This window comes from Adiantum capillus-veneris, chromosome 18 (genome assembly GCF_014529385.1).
Source record: "Adiantum capillus-veneris isolate H3 chromosome 18, ASM1452938v2, whole genome shotgun sequence".
Classification (NCBI taxonomy): Eukaryota; Viridiplantae; Streptophyta; class Polypodiopsida; order Polypodiales; family Pteridaceae; genus Adiantum; species Adiantum capillus-veneris.
Window position 1 is genome coordinate 130020929 of NC_140948.1, and position 27176 is coordinate 130048104.

At 45.2% G+C, this 27176-nt stretch overlaps 1 protein-coding gene across 3 annotated transcripts in view; it reads right to left on the reverse strand.

Moving 5' to 3' along the window:
- The window catches only part of LOC147436403 (nudix hydrolase 20, chloroplastic-like), a 209396-nt gene that overhangs the window by 70695 nt on the left and 111525 nt on the right, over positions 1–27176 (reverse strand). For all 3 annotated transcript variants that reach the window (XM_086489318.1, XM_086489319.1, XM_086489317.1), the window contains exon 5: positions 15050–15178. In XM_086489318.1, the coding sequence (XP_086345444.1) occupies positions 15050–15178 (129 nt within the window). The remainder of the gene's footprint in view (positions 1–15049; positions 15179–27176) is intronic.

Below are 27176 nucleotides of genomic sequence, written 5' to 3' on the forward strand. Positions count from 1 at the left end.
CTCACAGTAGCAAACAGGCACAGGAGTGGGAGCATGATGCTCCCCATCCCAGAGAGGGTCTTGTTGGACTCGGCACTCAGATAGAGGGTAGAGGCTCTCTGGACAGAGGGCTTGGACAGGCAGGACTCTCCTGCTGACAGAGTGGCCGCAGGCCTAGCATAGATTAGTGGTTTTTTTCTCCAGGAGTCTTTGGCTCGCCGGACTACAGCGCGAGAGGAGGAGCAGCGTCTCAAACGGGGCATTGCTTCGTTACAGAGGATGCGGGAGCAGCATCCAGACAACCCCTGGTTGGAGCAGTTACAGCAGGCTCGACACGAGCTTGCTAGCACAGAGGAGAGGCGTCATGAGTTTGATTTCCACCAACAGGCATCTCAATGGACCAAGGTGGGCCACAGAGTGACTGGTGCTTTCTTTGAGGCAGTGGGACCTCAGCACTCGCATACCAAGGTCAGTCAGTTGAGGAGGCCCGATGGGTCAGTTGCTTGTGAGCCCGAGGATATGCGTGCAGTTGTTAATGACTATTACCGTGAGTTACTGTCTATAGAGTCCCAGTCAGCGCATCAGGATACATGCAGGGAGCAGGTTTGGGCACAGATGCCTTGTCTTGTGATTGAGGAGATGCGTCAGAGGCTTGAGTTGCCACTTCAGCTTGAGGAGCTGCACACGGCTCTTAGGGCGCTCCCCCGTGGTAGTTGTCCAGGTGAGGATGGGTTGACTGCCAATTTTTTCTTGGAGTACTGGGACTTGCTTGGCCCAGATCTCTGCAGTGCTTTTCAGTACATTTTGCACACAGGAGAGATGCCTAACAGCATGAGTGAGGGTCTGATCTACCTCATTTCCAAGGAGGGTGGCTCCTTGGATGAGATTCGACAATAGCGCCCCATCACCATCCTAAACTCAGCCTACAAAATTCTTGCCAAGGCTCTGAGTTTGAGGATTCATCCATTTCTAGAGAGCCTTATTGTCACCAGCCAGTGGCAATTCCATTTTTGTTTATTTTCTCTTTCTTTGGGGAATTTCGTTTGTTTTACCTTTTGGAAACACCCCTCTGGAAATCTAACTGCCCTGCATTGCATAGCCAGTGTGGAACTGTTCAGAGAGAGTCCAGGCCTGAGGGCTAAAGAGCACTAAGGTTGGACAAGGACTATGGTTAGCCAAAGTGGGGTCATTGGCCAGCCAAAGCGGAATCCTTTGCTACATAGGCTACATTTCAGTTCTAGGTGTGGCTGCAGTGTACAAAGAGGGTCAGATGACCTGGAAGAATGTAATGGCAGAAACTCCTAAATTTTAGGGACTGCTATTTTTGGACGGCAAAATGTCTTCACATCATTACGTGCAGTTTAACATGGGGATCATTTTGTTACTCTGTGGCCAAGTCAACAGAGGCTGCAGGTGAGATATTTTTAGACCCGAGGGTCTAAAGTCGGAAAATGCACAAATGAGTGACACTTGGCACTCTGAGGCCAGTTTACTACTTAAAGAGAAGGCAAAAACATGATTTTCAGCTGTGAGCTCGTTTTGAGTGCTTTCATAGGTGGGAGAGCTTCAATGGAGTGCTGGCTTACCCTCTATGTACAGTGAGGTGCAGGATGTCATGACCTACATACCTCTCACTGCTCTCTCTCTCCCCTATTCTTTATGGTTATGTCCCTCTAGTGGGCTCATCAGATTGACCAATGTACAGTTGTGTGGGTTCATGCGCGATTGCCGAGGCAAGAGCCTCTTGCACAGGTATTGGATTAGCTAGCGGCTAATCCCCCGCAAGTACAGGTGATTCGGAGAGGTTTCACGTGCGAAATCTCGTCCGATTCAAAGGGCAAGTAGCCCTACAGTTGCGGGAGCTCGAGGACTTGCTACAGATGCGACCGGCACACGAAACGGAGCCCGAAACAGTGAATTACAGCCTGCTGTGTATTTTTGCAGGTTTAGGGTTTTGGCCCTAAACGGACCCTAATACCCCCAGGAGGTTCGGGGACGCAAAGGGACCGCTATACAGGTGATCTAGCGCATTTTCGGGGCAGAAAACAGAGAATTCAGCGTGCTGAAGATTCTCGCCAGGTTTTGCAAAGTGTCCGTATGCGTCGGGAAAGTCATCCAATGCGTGGGAATACTGACTGTGAAGGGTCCTAGTAGAGTTATGCTGCCGAAATTAGGCCAGAACAGTTGAAATTCAGCCAAGATTGTGCGGGGCAGCTTGTAGGGAACCACAGCTTTTATTCCCTCTGTTAAAGAATAAAGAAATACCCAAAGGGGCGCCTAATTTAGGGGCCACTCTGGTGTCTGACTCGCATATAGATGCATTTTAGCATCTGTATCCCATTCCCCTCTCTTGTGTCATTATAGCACAGGTAGAATAGACGACTAATAATGGTGAAAGCTAAATCAAGGTTTGAAGTAAAGTCTACCGCCCTTTTTGAAGTTAACAGACCGGTTACATGGTTCCATCGACGGGATTAAATCACTTTTTCCTCAAGAAGTGAGCCTTGGTCAGTTTGGGTTAAAGACACAGAGAGAGTTTGGGATGACCTTGAAAACACAAAGAGTTTGAAAGTAAATCGAGTGGATTTACAGGTGAGAAAGGCTACGAGAGTCTTTCTTTGGATACAGGTGAGAAAGGCTACGAGTCTTTCTTTGGATTTACAGGTGAGAAAGGCTACGAGAGTCTTTCTTTGGATACAGGTGAGAAAGGCTACGAGTCTTTCTTTGGATACAGGATGGATGGCAACAAGGAAGAGGGTTCCTCTTCAGCGGATAGACATCCTATTCCAACTGCACATGAAATTGGCGAGAGTTCACGCCAAACGAGAAAGCTTTGCAGGTTGTTACCGCTGTGACCATGTTCAAGCAATTGATGGAGCATCCAAGATTTATGGAGTTCATACAATCTTCATCAATAGCACATCAAGTTCAAGGCAGTTTTGGCATGCCAGGAACAGTGTTTAGGGGTATGCAAGGCATGGTACCCAACCCCATGTATGCAAACATTGGTTTGCACCCAGGATTTCAGGGCACACAAGGTCAGTTTGGGGTGTCACAAGGCAACTTGGGTATGGCTGGTTTTTCAATCCCATCAGTGAATAGGACACCTGGACATCAACATGTTACTGGCCAGGGAGTACAGATGGCTCCCACAGGTGTACCCATTATGCAAACTGTCTCTTTTGACAATTTGGAGTCAATGGATAAGCTAAAGCCATATAAAGAAGATGATCAGTGAGTCCATTGACACATTCAATGGTTTTGATGAGAGGACAAAGGTTTTCTCTTTCCTCGAACAGTTTGAAAAAGCATTTGTTGGAAGGAGCATTTAAAGTCAGGAAAGCTACCACTTTTCTGGAAAAAAAAAAATGCAAGTCAGTGGTGGAATACACTGTTGTTACAAGGACAGACTCCTTCCACTTGGAATGATTTCATACAGGTACCGAATTAGCTAAAGGCTAATTCAAAACAGGTACAGAATGATTTAACAAGATTTCTTGCGAGAAATCTCGTGTAATTCAAAGGGCAAGTAGTCCTACTGATGCAGAAGATCAAAGGCGACGAATTGGTGCGATTGGCACGCAAAACAGAGCCCGAAAGAAGAAAATACAGCTTGCTGTATTTTTCTGCAGATTTAGGATTTTGACCCTATTTGATGCCTTTTTGTCCCAAGAGCGGGGAAGCTAAAGGACAGTAATACAAGTGATCTAGAGCATTTTAGGAGCTAAAAACAGAGAATTCAGCGTACTGGATTTCCAGGACAGGTTTGCAAAAGTGCTCTATTATGCGTGGATAATCACTTAGATATGTGGATTTTTGGTTGTGAAGGTTTCTATTACTATTATGCTGCCAAAATTGGGTCAAAAAGAGAATTCTCAACCCAATAAAAGTGACAGCATAAGGGTAGATCACAAGTTAATCTCCAAAGATCAAGATGAAGAGCAGAGAAAGATTGTTTTCGATGCTCAGTATGCAAATCAGTGATATTGCATAAAGGATGAAATTGCCTGAGAGTTGGAAGATTCACAATGCGTTTCACGTGAGTCTTCTCAGACCCTACGTGGGTGATGTGCCAGAAGAGATGCCAGTTGAAGATCAGACGGAAGTCGACGAACTTGACGAGATCTTGGTCCCGGAACAGATTTTGGCACATAAAGAAAGAAAAGAAAAGGCAAGGTTGCAAGGTGCTGTTTGGTAAAGTTCAAAAGCTATTCACCTCTCGATGTCAAGTGGATGGAAAAAAGTGAACTTGCAGAGTCAATAAAAGTATGGGAACTTAAAACCTTGGTTTGCAACCTACCTTGACCCCTTGAGATTCAGAGCTCCATGGATTGTCAGTGTGACAATGGCTTCGGAAAGAAATGATGTACATGTTACTTACAGTGAGCTCAAATGAAGTGCATGTTACATGAATGTTAGAGCTGTACAGATTGTCAGTTTGGCAATTGCTCTTATGGAATGTCCAAAAGTTTGGTTAGTGCTATAGAAGTGAGTATTTCTTGTCAGTTTGTCAAGGATACAGTAATTGCTTCTATTAAATGGTACCTGTGTAACTGCATTCTTAAACTGTCGGTTTGGGTATGCTCGAAAGTGTTACTGGATCCAACGTGTACTAAAAGACAGTGGCAAAATGCATCGCTATCATTTTGTCATTGGAAAGTTAATGACTCAAACCAATGGCAGAGTGCGAAGCTACCACTATGTCATTGGGACAGGGTTCACGCACAGGCAATACATCTGTCGACGAGGTGTTGAATACACCAGGGTTGACAATGAGCATGTATGTGTCGTACATGTGTCGACGAGGTGTTGAATACACCAGGGTTGACTGTGACCATGTACGACATAGGTGCAAACGAGGATGTTTGAGATTTCAAGAGGGGGGTATGTCACCAGCCACTCGCAATTCCATTTTTGTTTATTTTCTCTTTCTTTGGGGAATTTCGTTTGTTTTACCTTTTGGAAACACCCCTCTGGAAATCTAACTGCCCTACATTGCATAGCCAGTGTGGAACTGTTCAGAGAGAGTCCACGCCTGAGGGCTAAAGAGCACTAAGGTTAGACAAGGACTATGGTTAGCCAAAGTGGGGTCATTGGCCAGCCAAAGCGGAATCCTTTGCTACATAGGCTACATTTTAGTTCTAGGTGTGGCTGCAGTGTACAAAGAGGGTCAGATGACCTCGAAGAATGTAATGGCAGAAACTCCTAAATTTTAGGGACTGCTATTTTTGGATGGCAAAATGTCTTCGCGTCATTACGTGCATTTTGACGCGGGGATCATTTTGTTACTCTGTGGCCAAGTCAACAGAGGCTGCAGGTGAGATATTTTTAGACCCGAGGATCTAAAGTCGGAAAATGCACAAATGAGTGACACTTGGCACTATGAGGCCAGTTTACTACTTAAAGAGAAGACAAGAGTTTACTACTTAAAATGAGTGACACTTGGCACTATGCGCGATTGCCGAGGCAAGAGCCTCTTGCACAGGTACTGGATTAGCTAGCAGCTAATCTCCCGCAGGTACAGGTGATTTGGAGAGGTTTCACGTGCGAAATCTCGTTCGATTCAAAGGGCAAGTAGCCCTACAGTTGCGGGAGCTCGAGCACTTGCTACGGATGCGACCGGCACGCAAAACGGAGCCCGAAACAGTGAATTACAGCCTGCTGTGTATTTTTGCAGGTTTAGGGTTTTGGCCCTAAACAGACCCTAATACCCCCAAGAGGTTCGGAGACGCAAAGGGACCGCTGTACAAGTGATCTGGCACATTTTCGGGGCAGAAAACAGAGAATTCAGCGTGCTGCAGATTCTCGCCAGGTTTTGCAAAGTGTCCGTATGCGTCGGGAAAGTCATCCAATGGGTGGGAATACTGACTGTGAAGGGTCCTAGTAGAGTTATGCTGCCGAAATCAGGACAGAATAGTTGAAATTCAGCCAAGATTGTGCGGGGCAGCTTGTAGGGAACCACAGCTTTTATTCCCTCTGTTAAAGAATAAAGAAATACCCAAAGGGGCGCCTAATTTAGGGGCCAGTCTGGTGTATGACTCGCATATAGATGCATTTTAGCATCTGTATCCCATTCCCCTCTCTTGTGTCATTATAGAACAGGTAGAATAGACGACTAATAATGGGCGAAAGCTAAATCAAGGTTTGAAGTAAAGTCTACCGCCCTTTTTGAAGTTAACAGGCCAGTTACACTTATACATGGGACTGAGACAGGTTTTGTCAAGGAACGCAGTATCCTTGACAACATCTTTACCTTTTGGGAGGCCTTTGTCCTAGCACGGCTCCGTGGTGACAACCTCCTGATCCTTCTTCTCGATTTTGAGAAGGCATACGACAGAGTTGACTGGGACTTTCTAGAGGGCACTCTACCCAGGATGGGCTTGTCAGATGCTTGGATCAGAGGGGTGTCAGCTTTGTACAGACAGGCTCATAGTGAGGTACTCTTAGCAGGAGGGAGAGGTGATCGCTTCATGCTTACACGCTCGGTCAGATAGGGTTGTCCTCTTGCCCCTTTCTTCTTTCTGTTCTATGCGGAGGCGATGAGCAGGTTTTTGGTGTCGCACTCCCTATTCGGGGAGATGGGCTACTAGACGCTGAGTTTGCCGACGACTCAGCCTTGTATTTAGATGGCCAGGAGGCCAACCTCCACAGGTGTGAGCAGGCTCTGGAGACCTTCTGTTGTGCATCGGGCGCACTGATCAACTGGAGAAAGACAGTGGCTTTCTCGGTTGGTAGTGCTCCTGTGCCAGATTGGATGCCAGGAGAGGGTTTCAGGTGGATCTCCCCAGAGACTGCAGTTCGGTACCTGGGCTGTCAGGTTGGTCTGGACTTGTCTCCCGAGCAACAGATTGCTCCCCTTCTCCTGTCTATCAGGAGAAAGTTGTTACACTAGAGCTCCGCACGACTTTCTTTGGCAGGCAGAGTAGTAGTTGCCAACCAGGTGTTGTTGGCCACTATGTGGTACATCACTTCCTGCTGGATCTTCTCGAGTTCTTGTATCAGCCAGGTAGAGAGGCTGATCAGGAACTTCCTTTGGTCAGGACGTGGCACTCAGATAGCCCGAGCTAAGGTGGCTTGGCAGGTCATCACTCTTCCTTGTTCACAGGGAGGACTTGGGATCATTGATCGAGAACAGCAGAGCAGAGCCCTTCTTGGGAAGTTCATCGTCAGAGGACTTCTCCCAAGTGAGGAGCCCTTGAAGGAGTTCTCGCTACAGCGGCTACGTGCTAGGGTGCCTCAGGCAGGAGGCCCTTGGCAGCCTTCGACCAAATGGATCTTTACAGAGATGCGCAGAGATGGTCTGAGCAAGAGACTGGAGGACCGCTTCGCTGTGAGTCTGCTTTGATCTCGGAGCACTTGCGGCGTGGCCTGGAGTAGAGACAACCTACGTGTACGGAGGAGCACCTACGGCAGCCCCTCGTCTGAAACCCCATGGTTAGCACTCAGAGAGGCCACTTGGTTGGTAGTCGGCCTCATGTTTCCTGGGGTCCCATGGCTGCAGGTCCAGCGCGCTCTTTAGGTGACTGCCTAGAGTTCAGAGGTTTGTCAGAGGAGGTCAAGGGCCTTCGGTTACAGGGCATGAGAGGGGTGCAGAGCATGTGCCAGGACATCACAGAGTCAGTTCCAGCTGAGTGGCTCACGCCCCTCGAGCCAGTAGCACCCCGGTGGATGGGAGCCTTCACACGATTGGAGGTTCTTATCTCAGTCAGGGCCTGCTCAGAGACTGTCCCACCTCTTTTCTTCGAGCTTCAAGGTGTGGGACGCCTTCAGCGAGTTGCAGTAGAGGCCCCACAAGTAGCAGAGTGCTATTTTCAGAGGATCCGAGCAGTGGGCATCTGTGGGAGGACCGTTGTCATAGACCCTGACCCAGCAACTCTTGAGACTGGACACTGGAGGCTGTGGGCTTGGGAGTGTTGTCCACAGGCACGAGTACAGTGCGATCCTGGTGAGTGGCTATGGAGGGATCCCTTGTCTTCTGGAGACTACCCAGGAGTCCCGTTCTTTCAGTACACTGTTCGACTGGGACGTCATATACTAGCAGCACAAAGAGAGGCCCGCCCCGCTGCAGCACCTCATTGGCCCGAGGAGGGGCTAACAGCTGAGTTCTTGGCAGTTTTTTGGGAAAGGTTGTGGGACTCCAGACAGCCGAGGCGAGTCACCTTGTTTCAATGGTTGGTCGCACACAGAGCTACAGCAGTCGAGAGCTGGCTAGTGCATAGTGGTCTCTCGGCCGCATGTGCAGCTTGTGGCCACCTTGTGGAGAGTCAGCGTCACTGTCTTTGGGAGTGTCCCTCGGCCCAACAGGTGTGGCTACGAGTTCTTCGGCTCATGCCTGCTCGCTCCATAGCTCGACACTACACTTGGGGAGCAGCGGCTTGGTCCACCCTTTCAGGCCCGGCACTTCAATTTGAGCTATCTTCCACCAGCAGGATGATATTGATGCAGGAGGGGCGACCTACACTCCAGCCTAATATAGAGCTTACTCCACAGGAGTGGTGCAGTGAGAGAGAGGAGTGCTGGGAGCTCATCAGTGGCCTGGCACTCTGGTTCATTTGGCGGGCACGTTGCTTCCGCATCTTTGAGGCTCGCTCCGTGCCACCAGCAGAGACTGTTCGTGACTTCTGACTAGAGCTGATCCACACTCTCAGAGGACAGTTCGAGGGACTACAGGGCAGCTCCGACCGCATGCGGCGCATGCGGGAGCACAGAGAGGCTTTCCTTCGACTTTGGCGTCCTGGGCCTTTCTACTCCATGGTGCAGGGTGTACTCCGATGGCACTACCGACCACCTGTGTGGCTTTTCCCTCCCCCCATTTCTTGATTTAGCCCCATTGTACATATGCTGGTTTTTTCATTGGGAGAGCTTCCACCATGGTTGTTGTAGCCCTCTCTTGAAGAGGTGGTTGTAGCTATATTCGAGGTAATTTGTTGAAACTTTACAAAAAAATGAGCCTCACTTTAAAGTTTGAATGATTAAAGCATACTAATCGTGTTGTATAAAGCATAGATCCACTTTGTTGGAGGGGACCCATACCTGCAAATGATGTTGTCCATATCTTAGAAGACTTTGTTGTCATAAGGTATGGCTTTTGAATTATAATTATTTATGTCTTGCAATAGGTTTGGATTTTTCTTAACATACTCTTTCTTTTTTGTAGAAAACACTATTATCCAACCCATTTGTTGGTAGGTCTATATGAGTCCACGTGCTATTTAGAACTCATAGGATACTATCATGTTGCCTTAGAGCTAGACGAGGCAACAGGACGGGGTCATGTCTCTCTTAGAGAGATAGGGTATCAACGGCCCATAAATGCACTATCTTCCTTTGGATTTGAAGCAGAGAATTGGAAAGTGAGAAAGTATGTTGTCGATGATACTCCAAGGCGGCTTGGATGAAGTGTGCGATACACTAGGCCCTGGGTGTTCCGGGTGCGAACCCATGTCTATCGCAAGCTTCTCTTTCAACCTAAATGATGCCTTCTACAATGGGTTTGGTTTGATGGTGATCTCTTTTTGGGGTTGGGATTCTTTATGTTTTATCCCTTATGTTTCTGATGATTAATCTCTTATCAAGAAGCCTCTTTTTTGCAACAAAACGATTGGCTCCTAATTAAAATGAAAACCATGTTGCGCTCTTTGTGTGTGTATGTGTGTGTGTGTGTGTGTGTGTGTGTGTGTGTTTATCATGAACTTATGAATACCATGTGTGTCATTAATTTAATTTGTGTCATAGTAAGAGCGAGCGAGACCCGCCGGTAGGCGGGTCGCGCAAGCTAGTTAAAAGAAAGCAAGTGCAAGATAGAAGATTTTTTATCCGAAGCTAGAGCCAATTCATAAATAAGTTATGAAGCCTCCAAGCTGCTAATACATTTCAGGATAAGGAAAGTTGCCACAGAAAGAGATTCAGAAGTTAATTCGAGGCCTTCAGAAAGAGCAAGGTCCTGTAACAAACAAAATGATGTGTTAGAAAGAGACTACCTAGGGTAGGAAGTTACAATGCTTTTGGCCCTTCGGGCAAGAAAGGGTCTAGTTCTAAGGGCAAGGGCTTTTTTTGGGGAGTAGTCCTTTAAGTAAAGTCTAATTTGTTCTAAAGTTCTTGCATGCTTCTCTGGATCCTGAATGACTCTCATGCGAGCAGTCAATTTATAATGCATGTGATCTTGAAAGACCGTATAAAATCAAGGTTAGTAGCGTTGGATAAACCTGCAACCCTTAAACCGGCAAGGTCAGAAGACTATGATAGCCATGAGCAGGTATCCATACAAAGGATAATCTGTGTTATCTATTTCATAAAGTGGTAAGAATCTAGTATGTCAAAGACAAACAACAGCTAAGCCAAAAAAATCCCAAGAAAGGATAGAGTCCTCACTTCCATCCATTCAAACAAGACAACAAATATGTCAGCCTTGAATACGTTATCAGTTGTTATCCATGTCCAACTTGAAACTTTTTTAACTTAAAACTACTGTCCAAAGTGTTCATGTATTCTAGTTTTGTAAAGTACTAGGGGGGTGTGTTTTTTAAATTCATTTTAATGCTTGTAAAAAAAGGTTATTATCCCTTTGATTTATGAAAGTAATTATATGTATGGTTTCTATATTGCCCCAATTTTTATTAGATCTTAAATAGATACTAGCATATATATCATTCTAATCGGAAGGCCACCACCCCTTCGGATCCAAGTGTCTTAATAGCCATATCAGCCCAAAAGTCATCCATTCAACACCGTGAATTACTTTGCAAGGTTGTCAAGCTCTTACTTAATGTAGCAAAAAATCAGTCAATCAACTCATCTAGACCGTTCAAGTGCGGTATTCCTTTTATCGCCTCCATCCATAAAGACATCAGGCCACACATAGTAGCCTAACCTTCAGCATCAGATACAACCCACAAAAAAGGTCTCACACTCAGTTTTAGGCATCAAACCCGGCTAAGTATATCAAGCCAAAACAAATCTCCAAGACCCAATTGAGTAAGAGGTACCCCAACACACCACAGATTGTATCAATAAGTGTCATGCCTAATGTGAAGAGAACCTACTAAATCCAGTTTGCTCAGCCACAACATTGTTATCAAAAACTTGCAGTAAAATCCAAACCCCAATGGACAGTACAATACATCCAAAAGTGACATCCTCATTTCGCTAGCAACCCGACAACAAGCCGGTATCAAATGGAACAGAAATGATGCTTACACAATACTCCATAGTTTTTCCTGCAAATATTGTCACAAGATGGGCACCATGTGCCAATAGAAAAGAACAGACTTTTAGCACTTCAATAACAACTGAACTCAAAGAGAGAGAGAGAGAGAGAGAGAGAGAGAGACACGACACGCGACACGAAGTGGGAGAATTCCACCCCAGAGAGTATTGGCCCCAAACGTTGGTGTCCCTTTTGGTATTTCTTTATATTGCATCAACTCAGTAAAGCCGGTACTCCAAACTCTGCACCTTCTCCAAGAAGCATGCCAGAGAATCAGCCCATGGCCTCATATTTAAAGGCCCTAGGCCCCAATAGCAGTTTTAATGAAAAGCCTTCAAACTCAAAACCATCTGGTCCAAAAGCAATGCCCAAAAGCTGTCAACGTATTTACGGAAATCCGTACAGCCTGCCACATCAGCATGTCAGTACAAAACACGGAAATCCATATGGTCTGCCATGTCAGCACTGTCAACGTAATTTCCGGAGTGTCCGTACTCTGCCACGTCATCAACTGTACGCGTGTTTGTGTGTGTGTGTGTGTGTGGGGGGGGGGGGGGGGGGGGGGGGGGGGATCCTGCTTTATTTTAATTCCTTTATGTCACTAGGGCCCCATCGGACGGGGTCCCCATAAGTTGGTAGGACTTCTTCTTTTGATACTTGTTCTTCTTAGGGTTTACGCCCCTCGGCCAGGATCTACAAGTTGGCTCCATTCTTCAGGGCTTTGACACGTCAGCAATTTATGACATCCCCCCTTCTTGAAAGAAAGTAATCTTCCACGATTATAGCATATCTGCAAAACAACTCAAGTTAGCTCAAGAGAATTCCGAGGACCAATCCGAGGGACAATCAATTTGCTCTCTTTTTTTTTAAAGGAGTTTGCTTCTCCTTTCGGCTCTTTTGATCAAGGAGTTCGCTTCTCCTCTCGGCTCTTTTGATCAAGGAGTTGGCTTCTCTCGTCCACGTCGGAACTCTTGATATTCCGGCGTAGTAATTTTAGCCATCACACCCAAACCACACTGATCTTCCATGAGTGTCTTGATGCACTAAAACTACATACCTAGGTAATCTCATCCAATTAGAAAATATTTAGTGGTCGGCACATCACAATGCAACACAAATGCTCACATATGCATGTTACAAGACATAGAAACATAAAGTCGCCAATGAACACTCCTCCCGCATAACCTAACAAGGTCCGGGCTGGGAGATATTCAACGACTCCCTCATCACTCCTCCCGCATAACCTAAAAAGGTCCGGGCAGAAGATATAGAGTCCTTTTACAACCAAACACCCCCCAGACCGCAGCCTGCGTCGTTTGGAGGTGCTGAGAGTAACCACTGCTCAGACTTCTTAATACTCCTCCCACATAATCATCCAGGTCCGGGCCAGGAGTCACAACAACATTATTTTTCTAGCATACAACCAAACGCTCCCTAGACATCGGCCTGCGTCGTTCGGAGGTTTTCTAGCATACAACGGAACGCTCCCCAGGCATCGGCCTACGTCGTTCCGAGGTTCAAACAATACCAAAACAGTATTTCTCACCTCTCCACCCGGGAGTAAAATCAATATTAAAACTAGAGTCAAACATTTCAAATCGGCACCAAAACAGGTTCAAAACAGATACCATCCATTTCAAACAAATTTCAAACAGGATCACCAAACAAGTTCTTAAACAGAACTCAAACTTAAAAGAAACAATCTTGACATTAGTCGAGCTCGAAAAGTTGATTGACTTTCCATCCTGTAACCTGCACCAAAAATTAGGGTTAGATTCTTTCCATAAGGTCGTAGCCGACCACAGTATCGTCCATCAACTCTTGGACAGATAGTGTTTCTCTGGCGGCGATGGTAGTCCCAAGACATAGCAATCACACTGGACCTCCAAGGTTTCTAGGTCGAAAAGAGACACCTACTGAGAGATGTCAAGAAATTTCAAGTTATAATCTGCTAGGGTTTCCATGGCAAGTATTTCAAGATATCTTACTTTGCCAGAAGTTGCACTCCGAAGAGAGATGTCAGAAACATCAGCATGTTAGCGCAAAACGTTGAAATCTGTACGACCTACCACGTCAACACTGTCAGCGTAATTTCCGGAGCGTCCGTACTGCTGCCACGTCATCAGTTGCGTGTGGGTCCTGCTTTATTTTAATTCCTTTATGTCACTAGGGCCCCTTCGGACGGGGTCCCCATAAGATGGTAGGACTTCTTCTGTTACTTCTTCTTCTTAGGGTTTAGGCCTCTCGGCCAGGATCTCCAAGTTGGCTCCATTCTTCAGGGCTTTCACATGTCAGCAGTTTGTGACAAATATCAAGGGTATATCATACCAACCCTCCACCCCGTTTTTTAAACCGAACTCAGGGAGCGTGGTATCAAGACAGAATTCTAACCAAGCCAAACTGACAATCGTAACCAGTTACCAATCTCAACAAGCCATTTGGCCACCAGAAAACGGCATAGTTTAGAGCTAGGCCAGTATCAACCCTAGGTGTATTTAGCTTTCCACAAAATCCTCAAGTGCTTCGTCTGGAGCACAACACAACATATGTAATATGAGAAAGATGCCTAACACAGTATACAAACCAGAGAGAACCAGTTTATGAACATCAATGCGAGTTGTACGGGCTGGCCACCTGCTCATGGCCCAAAAAAACACCTAAACCAAACCTTCCAACCCCCATCACAATTTCTCTGTTACAAACAGGTTCCGCCAAATAGGTTCTACATACCGTGGTATAATTAACATCAACCCTTCAAAACGAGAAAGTGCAGAAAAATGAAAAAATGTAGTAAAGGACCCCGTCCATGGTGGTGGGGTACCAACCTGTGAAGCCTCCTTATGTTCAACCACCTCCATACCCACACAGTAAGCGGATGATCAAAACAAGCCCTCAAGACTCTCTTTCACATACACGCACGATACGCAAAAAGCCAAGGCTAAGTGAGGGGCCACTTGGTTTAAATAGTGAAACCCGTCCAGTAAATGCTCTGAGTAGTCCCAAGCCTAGCGAATCACTCTCGATCTGCTTATCATCATGTTAATATCTCAATATGCTATTTAACAGCAGCCGCCATGGTTAATCCTCTGTGTGTGTCTGTGTGTGTGTGTGTGTGTGTATGTGTGTGTATGTGTGTGGGTGGGTGGGTTGGGGGGAAAGAAATCTTACACAGTCGATGTGCAAGCATAAAGAATCATTACGCTTACTAGTAAAGGGGTAGAGAGCAAGGCACAGAGTGAGAGAATGGGGTGTGAAGCCAAAGTAAAAGCCGCATCCCTGCCATGATGCAATTAAGTAAGTGTCCCATTGCTAGAGTAAAAGAGCCACATCCCCAATTGGGGGAGGTTCATGCGTGGGTTACACCGGGAGGGGGGGGGGGGGGGGGGGGGGGCGCCCCCTTGAAGGGGTGCATCCCACGTAGGGTAGAAAAAAAATGGTGTTGCTTGATGCCTTGGAAATGGCCTGGGAATATTCTAATGAGCATTATAAGCTTGAACAAGGGCAGTATTGTTAGGAAAAATCTTCGATTCAATTAATACCTGTGTGTGTGTGTGTGTGTGTGTGTGTGCGCGCGCGCGCGTGCGTGTGTGGGGGGCAACTGTCCTTATCAGTGAATGCAAGGACACCAATTAACGCGTGCGTGCGTGTGTGTGTGTGTGTGTGTGTGGGGGGGGGGGGGGGGCAACTGTCCTTTTCAGTGAATGCAAGGACACCAATTAACATAAAAATGAAACTGAAAATCCAGCATCTACGATGGCTTACTGCCCTGCAACTACCTTAGTAAGCATCAAAAGGACAGTACAACATTTCTATTAAAGATGCACAGAACAAGAAGACAGAAAAAAGCGCAAATCAGATAAATACCTGTCCACCAGCGACCACATGATCCAGCATGCCTGGAAAAGTTTGCTTGGTAATACTTCGTCTTGCAGCCCAAAGATATTTTTTGCCCTGTGAATCTACAGTGAAGCCATTTATGTGTACTCCATAAGCCTGCAAAAAAATTGACGGAAGAGGGTTGTGCTTCACGTCATCAAATAAAGAACGGCATATGGCAACTGTGAGCTCAAGTTTAGAATGCACAACAATGATAACATCGTGCGACTTACACTGAGCACCCCTTCACAGACATAGACATAGTTCACGATAATACAAGAACTCAGACTGGTCCGACATGCTATAGCTGAAGAGTAGACCGGGCTCTACTTAACAAAAGCCAGGACCTGATACTATGGAGGAGGATTCAATGCCTTACAAGGAATCTTCTTTTATCTGGTTTGCTTACGATCACAAGCTACACAAGATCATGAGCAAGCTAGCATTAGCTCTCTCAATCTGCTCACACTTAAAGACACAGTATTACATTACCTATGCGACCACCTTTTATGTGAACCAAGTTTGAACATACGTTCCAAGAATGCTATGGCTAATTTTTTATCTGTATAGAATTTGGCAAGTCATCCTTGATGCTTGCAGGGAAAACATCTTTTTTTTATGGCCTCTGCAAGGAATAAACGCTAATGGGCCTCACGACAACACTGCGGTAATAATAACCTGCAGGAGGAAAACGCGGAAAGAGTCCCCTTAGTGCATAGAGGAATCTTCGGATCGGAACAATTCGGCTGGTAAGAACTCTCTTTGGTAAGATGGCACACTTTGTTTGCCACATTAGACATGCTCACATCAGATGAATGCTCTATGATTTGGACATGCCCTAATGCGGGAGGCCACAAGAGGTTTAATATCCTCAAGACTAGCAGCACGAGATTACGTGCAAGCACAGATATCTAGATTGATTTCTTATTCTAGAAGGCGGAATTGAGTTAACAAATTCTCGGATAAGGAAACCTTCCAATTGGTTGGAAAAACGTGAATGGCGAGTTGCCTACGTGACTCATAAGATTGATAATTTGTGATCGATAACCTCGAGGTGCTAGTGGAAAGACGCACATTTCTCCTAATGAAGTCCAATACCCCATCTACTTTCAAACTGGTAAGGTAAGTAACAAATTATTGAATTTTTGTTTGGTTATATTTTTAAGTTCTCTTTTGAGAAAGGACCAGCTCAACTCACCATTGAGCAAGATTTGGAATTTTTCCCGGTTTCTCCTCGAGGCAATTCAGTTGGACTTTTATTCTTAAAGAAAATTGTTTATAAGTGAGAGGGATGTTGCTAAATTAGCTTTATCCGACAGAAAAATAATTCTAATTATTGGATTTATAAGTGAAAGGGTTTTCTTGCTTGAGACACCAGGAAAAATAATTCTATATGAATTATTGGAATTATAAGTCAGAGGGTTTTTCTCACTAGAGGCATCCGAATACAAATATTTCTAGTGCATCATTCAAAGTGATAATGGGAGTACTGTGAACACGAATACTTGTAAGGCCGCTAAGAATGCATACTTCTAGAAGCATTCCAATTTTGCAAGAAACTGCTTGCAAAGAGTGAGCAATAAGTTTTGCTTGGTTAAAGCGTTTTCTTGAGAAAGGCTCTGCTATATTAATTGAGAAGAGTGAGTAATAAGATTTTCTTAATTAGAGCGTCTTGCTTGAAATATACTTTATACTAGTAGAGAATTAGAGTATCTCACTTGAGATAGGCTTTGTTATTAGTTAACTAGCGATGCAACAATAAGTTTTGCTCCATTCGAGCATTTCCTTTGAGATAGGCTTTACTACTAGTACGGGATCTACATAGAGAAAGCTAGTTAAAAGTTGCTTTTGGCCAATGGAGCAGTCTCCTAAGAAGATACTGATTACAATCATTCAGTTTAGTTTTTGCTACAAGCCGATAGTTCCACATATGCATACCAGCAGTACAACAGGCTCCGCAATTCTGTGCAGGAAAATCTCTGACAGCTGATGATGTGGCAGAGCGTATGGATGTACGGCAGTTGTACGGATGCTTTTCCTATGCATGGCAAGGCTGAAAAATCTTACGCAAAAGCTTTTTGGAAGGTTGCTTTAATTCCCAAGAGGCTTGCGAGATGAATTGCTTTATTTTTAAGCTTCTTTTAAAAAAAGATGGCAGCTTTTGGGGCTCTGCTTTTGGCATCCCTTGTAAAACCTTTATATACGTGGTTGGGCTCCATTCTACAAAGCATCTAGATGCAGAGTCTGAGAGTGAGAACCCTCCCACTCCCTTGTACTTTGAACTCAGATTAATACAAAAAGAAATACCGAAAGGGGCGCCAGTCTTTAGGGCCAATATCTCTAGGCACGGAACTTCGCCGGGCGGTGTCGAATCAATTGTGAACTCTGAACTATTTTGGAGTGAATCTCTATTGTGTCGCGGTAGAATCTTGACTTGGAGTGTCCAAGTTTGTTACAGTGGTATCAGAGCGCGGCCGATTTGTCTTCTACCGAGAAATCCGATCCTTTTTCTCGCGACACTTACAGATTCAAATAGAGATCGGTCGACTTCCTCTGCATCTAGGGATGCCGAAAGAGATCACGAAGAAGATTCTCACGAGGAGTATGGCCCGCCTCGGCCTACTCAGGCGGAGATTGAAGAGATGGAGCGTCGACGATTGGTTGACGATGCGACAAAGATGATGATCAATCTTGCGAAGGATCCCAAATTTACAAAATTGTTGACGCACACATCCTTCGACGAAGTGCACTCACAATGGCGTAAGGCCACAGAACCACCCCTCAAACCGGCACTCAAGAAACCTCCTACTCCAAGGATGTTTACAAAGCAAGAATTAGAAGAGGTGGTTGATGCATGGATTACCCAGCTTTTTGATGTAACCAACAAAGCCAAAAACCACAACAAAAAGCAGAAAGGAACTAACTTCCCGGGTTATTCGTCAATCTGCTTTTGCCTCGGCAAGAAAACAGAAGAAGCATGTCAGATTTGAAGGAGTATCCAGTTCTTCTTCTTCTTCTTCTTCTTCTTCTTCTTCTTCTGACAGTTCTTCTAGCTCTTTTGACTCGAGCGAAGAAGACAGGAAAGGGAAAAAGCGAAGCAAAAAGCAAAGCTTCGGAAAGGACAAGAAAAAGGCAAAGAAGCTTAAGTTTCGCCCAGTTTCTAACAATTCTAAGGAGGACTCATCTTCAGATAGTTCCGACTCCAATGATCACAGATTTTATGCAAAGAAGAAGACTTTTTATAAAGCCAATGAGTATGACTTTCTGGAGGATAAAAGCAAGAAAGTTCGAGAATTTAAAGAAGGTGGACAGTCAATTAAATTTGACACTTTTTCTGGATTCCGACATGCTTCGAGGGCTTTGGCCTTCATACAACAATTTGATATAGCTTTCTTTGGAGGGCATAACTCAGAGCACTCCAAGAGTCGGAGGGCTACCTCTGCTTTTTATTTCTTCTTGGTTGACTCAGCAGTACGAACGCGACATACGAACTACTTGGAACCATCTCCGGATGACCAGAAAAGATACCTTGGATGCATATTGCGAGAGATTTTGGAGCTCTTTTCTACCCGCTTCCTCATTTAAGAAGATCTCGTTTAAAGAACAGATCGAGCGGTTTACCTTGGGACTTCCTACGGACATCCGAGATCACAGCTTAGAGCAAAAGTCAGATTCTATTCAAGAACTGATGAGTCATGCGAAACGGGGCTTTGCCATTCACTCAGGCAGTTTGACTTACCCCATGGATGAGATCATGATACAGAAAACCGAACAGACTTCTAAAAATGAAAGTAGAAAGAAGAAGAGCCCTGAAGATCACAAAGATAAGGATGCACGACCCCAGCTCACTCCTCGGGAAATAGCCAACTACATCAAAGAGGGGAAGTGTTTTGGATGCAGGAAACAAGGACACATCTCCGCAAACCCTAATAAGGCACAGAAAGAACAAGAGGAACGTGGACGGAAAGGCAAGATGAAAGCAGGACTGGTTCCAGATTGCATGGGTACTGATCCAAGCACGATTGATGAGAGTATAGAACTTTGCCGAGCTTGGGGCAAAGTGAAAGATCAAGAAGCCCTGATTTTCTTTGATGGAGGAGCCAAGGCCAACTTCATTTCACCTGAATTAGCGGCGCGGCTCGAGATTACGCCCAATCGGATGGGACAACAAGCAAAGGCAGTTCTAGCGGCACCCGGCAGGGACGTGGCTATTATACCTGCCATTGGCAAACTTCGGCTGCATTGTCAGGGGTATTTGGGGCACGAGGACATCGACATAATGCCCTTGGAAGGTTGTGATGTTCTCCTGGGAGTCCCTTGGTACCATAAGAACAACGCCATGGTTGATTATCGAGTAAAGAAAGCGACTTTGACTACAGAAAAGGGCCGAACCATTGTACTTGATGTAAAACTTAAGGGCGAGTCTGTCCCTATTGTATCGGCTTCGGCCGTTTCAAAATTAAGGGCCGAACCATTGTACTTGATGTAAAACTTAAGAGCGAGTCTGTCCCTGTTGTATCGGCTTCGACCGTTTCAAAATTAATGAAATCCAGTCTGTTTGTATACTCGATCTTTTTGAAAGAGTTGAATGATGATCATAGGACAAATATGTGTGATCTAGCAAGAGAACGCCAAGATTTTCTCCACACTCATGCCGATTGCTTTTCTGAGGGCCTACCAGGCGAGTTGCCACCAGCTCGCCCTGAGGATCATACCATTGATCTGATACCTCGAAGGACACCACCGAACCGGCCACCTTACCGTGTTAGCCGAGCCAGAATGAAGAGATTATGAGCCAAGTGAAAGACCTCTTGGAAAAGGGTCTTATCCAGCCGAGTACTTCACCTTACTGCTCTCCGGTGTTGTTGGTTTTGAAGAAAGACGGATCTTGGAGAATGTGCATTGACTATAGAGCTCTCAACAAAATCACCATCAAGAACAGATTTCCGATTCCTATGATCGATAATATTCTAGACCGACTACAGGGATCCTCTTGTTTCAGCAAGATCGATTTGAAGAGCGGATATCATCAGATACGAATCGCGTCGGGAGATGTCTACAAGACAGCTTTTCGGACGACCTTCGGTTTATTCGAGTTTTTGGTGATGCCTTTTGGGCTTACAATGCTCCAGCGACCTCTAACCGAATGATGGACATGATTCTCAGAGAGTACAGATCTTTTATGGGCACTTTCTTTGATGGCATTATTGTCTTCTCCACGGATAAGATAGAACATAGAGAACATCTGCTACAGGTCTTTCAGGCATTATTGTCTTCTCCACGGATAAGATAGAACATAGAGAACATCTGCTACAGGTCTTTCAGCCATTACAAGATCACAAATTGGTGATTAATGCAAAGAAAAGTGAATTTTTCCTACCCAAGATACACTTTTTGGGACACATTGTCTCAGCAGCAGGAGTGCAGATGGACCCGGCCAAGATAGAGACTATTCGTGATTGGCCCAATTTGAAGAATGTCCATGAAGTTAGAAGCTTCTTGGGCTTATGTTCTTACTACCAGCGCGGTTCATTAGAAAATTTACAAAGGTTGCTTCCGTCCCTTTCTCGTGGGGACCCACAGAGGTGACTGCCTTTCAGACATTGAAAGAAAAATTGACTACACGACCAGTTTTGACTTTGCCGGATTTGCAGAAGTCATTTGAAGTGTATTGTGATGCTTGTGGTCGTAGTATGGGTGCGGTCATAATGCGAGAAGGCCATGTCATTGCCTATGAGAGCCAATTGTTCTCAAGGCCGGAATTGACAGAACAGATATATGAGAAAGAGCTTTTGGCGGTTATCCATGCTCTTACTCAGTGGCGACATTTCCTACTCGGAGCCGATTTTACAGTCTTCACAGATCACCAGAGTTTACGCTACTTCTTGACACAGAAGCAGCTATCAGAAAAACAGATGCGGTGGGGGAACATCTGTCACAGTTTCACTTCCATATTGTCCATGTGCAGGGACAAAAGAATTTGGTGGCAGATGCTTTGTCCCGGAAGCCGTTGGTTCTCGCTATTTCCGCGATACATCATAGGAGCTTCGAGGATATGGTCGATCCGTATGTCTCAGACACAGATTTTGCAGATATTTTCACTCGGATACAAAATGGGGAGGTAGTAGCGGGATATTCCATTCGGGATGGCTACTTGATGAAGAAAACGATGTTGTGCGTTACACAGCAGTTGAGGGAAAAGGTTTTAACCAAATGCCATTGTCCACCATTTACGGGTCAACGCAGCATTGCTATCACCTTGAAAGGTGTGGAGAGATACTTCTTTTGGCCGAGACTCAAGAAGGATGTGGACGATTTTGTACGCAGTTGCTTGGTATGCCAGAAAGACAAGTTTGACAGGCATAAAAAGCACAGGGATTGTTACAGCCTTTACCCATACCCACCGGCCCCTGGGAAAGTATCACAATGGATTTCACTTTTGATTGCCAGAGAACACAGAGTGGGCACGATGATATCTAGACTGTTATTGACAGATTTAGCAAGCAAGCTCATTTCATTCCAGGGAAGAAAATAGTCAAGCCGGATCACTTAGCGAGACTTTTCATTGCCCAGATCTTCAGATTACATGGCATGCCTGAGACAATTGTCTCCGACAGAGACCACAGATTCACGAGTTTGTTTTGGAAGGCATTTTGGGAGAACATTGCCACGTGGTTGCAGTTCTCGTCATTTTTCCACCCGTAGACAAATCGGCAATCGCAAAGTGAAAATTCAATCGTACCGGATTTATTGAAGTCTTACATCTCGGATTAGAAGGCTCAATGGGAAAAGTTTTTGCCTTTGGTGGAATTTGCCTACAATAACATGATTCACTCTTCAACGGGGAAGGCGCCATTTGAGATTATTGAAGGTGCTACGAAGGTTCCACCCTTCCTAAGCACGAAAGATAAGATTTTTGAAGGCGACAAGTACCCACGGGACTTGGACGCGCTTTTGCCAAGGTCCGGGAGGCTTTGCAGAAATCTCAAGAAAGATAGAAAAAGGCAACAAGATCGACATCGTCGCGATTTGAAATTAAAGGATGCTCTTATGTTTTGAGAAGGCACGCCTGAGAAAGAAAAAAGGAAAGGAGCGGCTTTTTCCAAAGCTTAGCATGAGATACTATGGACATCTCTCCAGATTTCCAAAAAGATAAATGATGTCTCCTTTAGACTGAAGCTGCCCGATACTTGGAGGATTCACAATGCTTTTCATGTGAGTCTCCTGAAGCCTTTTAAAGGCGATATGCCCGATGATGGGAAGCCAGATGAGCAACCTGAAGTGGAGGAAAACGAGGAGATACTCGTTCCGGAACATATTTTGGCACATAAAGATCCAAAGATAAAAGGTAAAATGATAAGGCAGTTCTTGGTTAATTTCAAGAACTATCCCGCATTGGATGCGAAGTGGATGGAGGAGGAGGACCTGGCAGATACTCCTCAGATTGTGAACGTTTACCTTGAAGCATTTGGTTTAGCATAGTTATTCCAAATAGAACCCCGAACTTAGCTGGGCGGAATTCGGTGCAGCAGGTATGCACAAGAGGGGAGTCGCTCCACTCCTTTGTCAACAAATTGCCGCGATCTTTGATACTAAAGTCACTGATGTCTCTTTTGAGTTTCAGGGATACTGTGGACTGACAGTATTCTGTTGTATGACTTTATGAACTGGAATTCCCGATAATATGATATTGATTTGTTCTTGACTTGTCTAAGTGCAGGACTGATAGACGAAATGACTGCAGCATTTCGGTCTGAAAGATCTCGATAGACATGGTTGCAATAAGGATTAGTTAATCGGGCATCTATGAGGTCCCAAGTGGATCTAGATGCGATTGCTAAATACGTTGCCGATTAATCATGGTCTAAGATCCGAATGAATTTTAATTGTTATTTGTCAAGTGATGTCCTGTGATGTGGCTCTCGATTGATTGGGGCATGCGCTAGATGTGTGTCCTAGTGCGTCGGTACTAACATTAGTGTCTGCTAAGACAATTTATGGCCTCTGTCTATTTTGCAGGCGTAATCGAGGGCGATTTATCGCGTGCACATCTAACCCTATTAGTACGTGGACAAGCTACTTCATGACAAGGAATCGGTTCAGTTCAGTCAGTCTAGCCTAGGAAGAGTTCTGGCACTTTTGTGAGTCTGTTTGCAGGCCGTGCATGTCCAGAATCTTACAGTAGTTGCATATCCTCTGGTTCCACACAGCATGACCATCAGATTTCAATTAGAACACATCATTTTAGCCAATTTTCACTTATTATTTTTAAGGTGACTTTTGTTGGGAAATTGGGTAGGGCAATTTCAACAAGCATGTATATAAGAAACCCTAGTGCTAGCATTCTCTGGCAAAAGAGGCAGCGGGGACCAGACAACCGACAGTGCACCTTCTCAGCAAGACCTGCCGGCATGATCACCTAGCGTTTTCAACAATCACCAAGAACCATCGTTTTCATGCAATTGCAGATCAGCCAGCATTTTGCAACTTGCAGATCAACCCGACGACAGCAGAGCATAGCAATTCACCTAGCGTTTTTGCATCAGGAAAGCAAGAGGCCTAGCGTTTTTGGATCAGCAGGACAACCTTAGCGTTTTGCAATTTCTAAGGTTGAACCAATAGATAGACCAACGTTTTTAGTTTTCAGCATAGAGACACCACAGTAGAACCCCAAGCCTCGCAGATCTCACCTTCCCGCAGTAGATCCTCGCCGCACGATCAGATCCAACGAAGTTTGCAGATTCAGCCCGGAAAACGCAGATTTCAGCATCTGTGTTTTTTGCGCTCGTCGTTGCATCGTCGTCATCGTCGAAATAGAGTCAGAATTCAGCAGATAAAGATTTGCAGATTTCAGCCATCAGCAGATTTCAGCCTGTCTCGTCGTTGTCCTCATCGTCGTCGACATCGTCGACAAGTCCAAAGCATTGTAGAGATTTGTGCAATCAATAGTAGACCGCTCTCGCCATAGAGAGTGGGGCCCTTGGAGGAGGGTTTGACAACATTCTGGTGTCGTATTCTTCTCTCTCCATCTCTCAGTCTCAGCACCTTCACTCACAGTGTTTCCCGCTTTGTTTGTGATCATTTGCACTCTCTCACTAAAGGAACGGAAGGCTCTCCCTTCTGTAAGTAAAAGGAACCCTTGAGCACAGTTCGAAGCACTCACTTTGAGCAAAGTTCAACATTCACTTCTGCTACACCTTACATTGGTATCAGAGCTTTGGCAGTGTTCTGTATCACTCAAGGAAAGAACCACAAGAATTTTTTTTTTGCTTGCTGCAGTCGCACGTAACCCAAGTCCACTTGGGCGTGTCGATTCCTAATCATGTTTTTGAAGAGTGACAAATAACCCAAGAAAGAAGGGCTTGTCTAACCTCCCCATGTTTCTCTTTTCACTCATTGAGAGCGGACCGTGCACTTAGCGGCCGGCCAATCGACGTGAGGTGGGAAAAAGCGACCTTGGTGTGAGCGCAAGGCCGCCAAGGGGTGCGCCCGCAGGAAAGACAAGCGCTCTGGTAAGAGAAGATCCTTCTCTAACACAGATTGCAAGCTAAAGAAGAACCTCAAGAACCTCAAGACTCAACAACCCAAGAGCCCAAGACCCACAAGAATCCAAGTTCCTCGTGAACTTAAGAACCCAGACTTCGGTGTATAGTCATTACCCAAAGCAGAATGGATAGGTGATGAGCATGGCAGTGGCGACCAGGAGGTTTTTCTGATTAGTGACTCTGTTGTCGAAAGAGCCCGCTTGGAGGTTAGCAAGACATCTCCTTTCGAGGTGTCAGGCTTCTCCCCCGGTATGGACTCTCTCATCACGCAAGAGTGCCTTGATGTTTTGTTCACTGTTAACAAGCGTCCTTCCGCAGAAAATTTGTAGTCTCTCCTCTTTCAGGATGTGATATGCTTTTGGGCATTCGATGGTTTCATGAGCATAACCCTCTCATTGATTGGGCGGAAAATACGTTCACTTTCAATGCCAAAAGTGACTCTCCCATTGTCATTCGTGGGGAGAAAATTGTTCATTCTTCATCTCTGATTTGTAATGTGCACGTGAAGATTGAAAAGACTCAGAAGAAGGACTCTCTTAGTCTCTTCTTTTCCAAAGCACGACACACATGATTTGCTTGATAATGATAAGCATGATGATTTGCATGATCAAGATGTGATTATTCACGAGCATGATATACGAGCATCATACTTTGCATGATATAGATGTGATTACTCACAAGCATGATGATTTCCAGGATAAAGATGTGATTGTTCACAAGGATGATGGTTTAGTTAATACTTTGTCTAGTGAAGATAACCTCATTGCAGATTCAATCAATCACGAAGAACCGATCTTGGCTATCAAGTCGAGGTCCCAAGGACCTCCACAGGAAGTATTATGTGTACGAATGATTAGTCAGCACGCATTGTTCGAGTGTTTCATTCGTGATGCTTTCCTGTATTTTAATCACCGTCCTTATGTGATCCCTTTTTATAGGCATGACATATTGTACGATGAGCACGATTCACTCATGAATGAGCACGGATGTACGTGGATTACTCATGGAAAGATGAAATGTTTTCATTCAAGGAATTCACATTCCATGTCTCTTCCTTGGCATGACATAGTATCAGAAAGAGCACAAGAAGGATTGAGCATCAAGCATTTGCATTTCCATTGTGTTTTGCCACAGTTGATTGATTTAGATCAGAAAGTCAAGATTCGACCCCATTGTTTGCCTATGTTTGATGAACGGTTTGGCACTCCGTCACTTTGTTCATCTGCATTGCATGCACAGTTGTTTCGAAGGAATAGTATTTTTCCAGTCACTTTACATGGAATGGGTATGTTCATGTTTTTGTGTTAGAAGTGATTTCAGGAATTTTCATGATTCTTGAAGAAGGTAGATGCATGACTATAGACGAAGCATTGAAGAAGCCACAGATGACTTTGTGTCGCTTTCAGTGCAGCCCAAAGAAGCAAGCGTTGCAGACCTTTATGAAGTTCAAGTATCGCACGACCCACACATCAGAGTGGGCCGGCGAAGAATCCTTCCCAGTTTTCCAGAAGTTGTTGGCGATCTCCCTCGACGCTATACATTTCGGTACCTGTACCTCAATTTGAAAAGGAGGGGATGTCACCTGCACATCTAACCCTATGTGTACGTGGACAAGCTAGTTCATGACAAGGAGTTAAGTTCAGTCGGTCTAGCTTAGGAAGTGTTCTGGCACTTTTGTGAGTCTGTTCGCAGACCGTGCATGTCCAGACACTTAGAGTAGATGCATATCCTCTGGTTGCACACACCATGACCATCAAATTTTAGTCGGAACCCATCAGGAGCATTTTTACAGTGCATAGGCCTATTTCCCTATTTTAGCGAATTTTCACTAATTATTTTTAAGTGACTTTTGTTGAGAAACTTGGTAGGGCAATTTTGACAAGCATATATATAAGAAACCCTAGCGCTAGCATTCTCTGGCAGAAGATGTAGCAGGACCAGACATCCGACACTGCACCTTCTCAGCAAGAGCCCCCGGCATGATCACCTAGTGTTTTCAGCCATCACCAAAAACCAGTGTTTTCATGCAAATGCAAATCAGCCAGCGTTTTGCAACTTGGAGATCAACCCGGCGACAGCAGAGCACAACAGTTCACCTAGCGTTTTTGCATAAGGACAGCAAGAGGCCTAGCGTTTTTGGATCAGCAGGACAACCTTAGCGTTTTGCAGTTTCTCCGTGACAGGACCAACAGATAGACCAGCGTTTTCAGTTTTCAGCATAGAGACACCACAATAGAACCCCCAAGCCTCGCAGATCTCACCTTCTCGCAACAGATCCTCGCCGCATGGTCAAGTCCACCGAAGTTTGCAGATTCAGCCCGGAAAACACAGATTTCACCATCAACGTTTTCTGCGCGTCGTCGTTGCATCGTTGTCATCGCCGTCGTCATCGATATAGAGTCAAAATTCAGCAGATAAAGATTTGTAGATTTCAACCATTAGCGTTTTCAGATTTCAGCCCGTCTCGTCGTCGTCCTCAACATCGTCGGCAAGTCCAAAAGCATTGTAGAGATTTGTGCAATCAATAGTAGACCGCTCTCACCATAGAGATTGGGGCCCTTGGAGGAGGG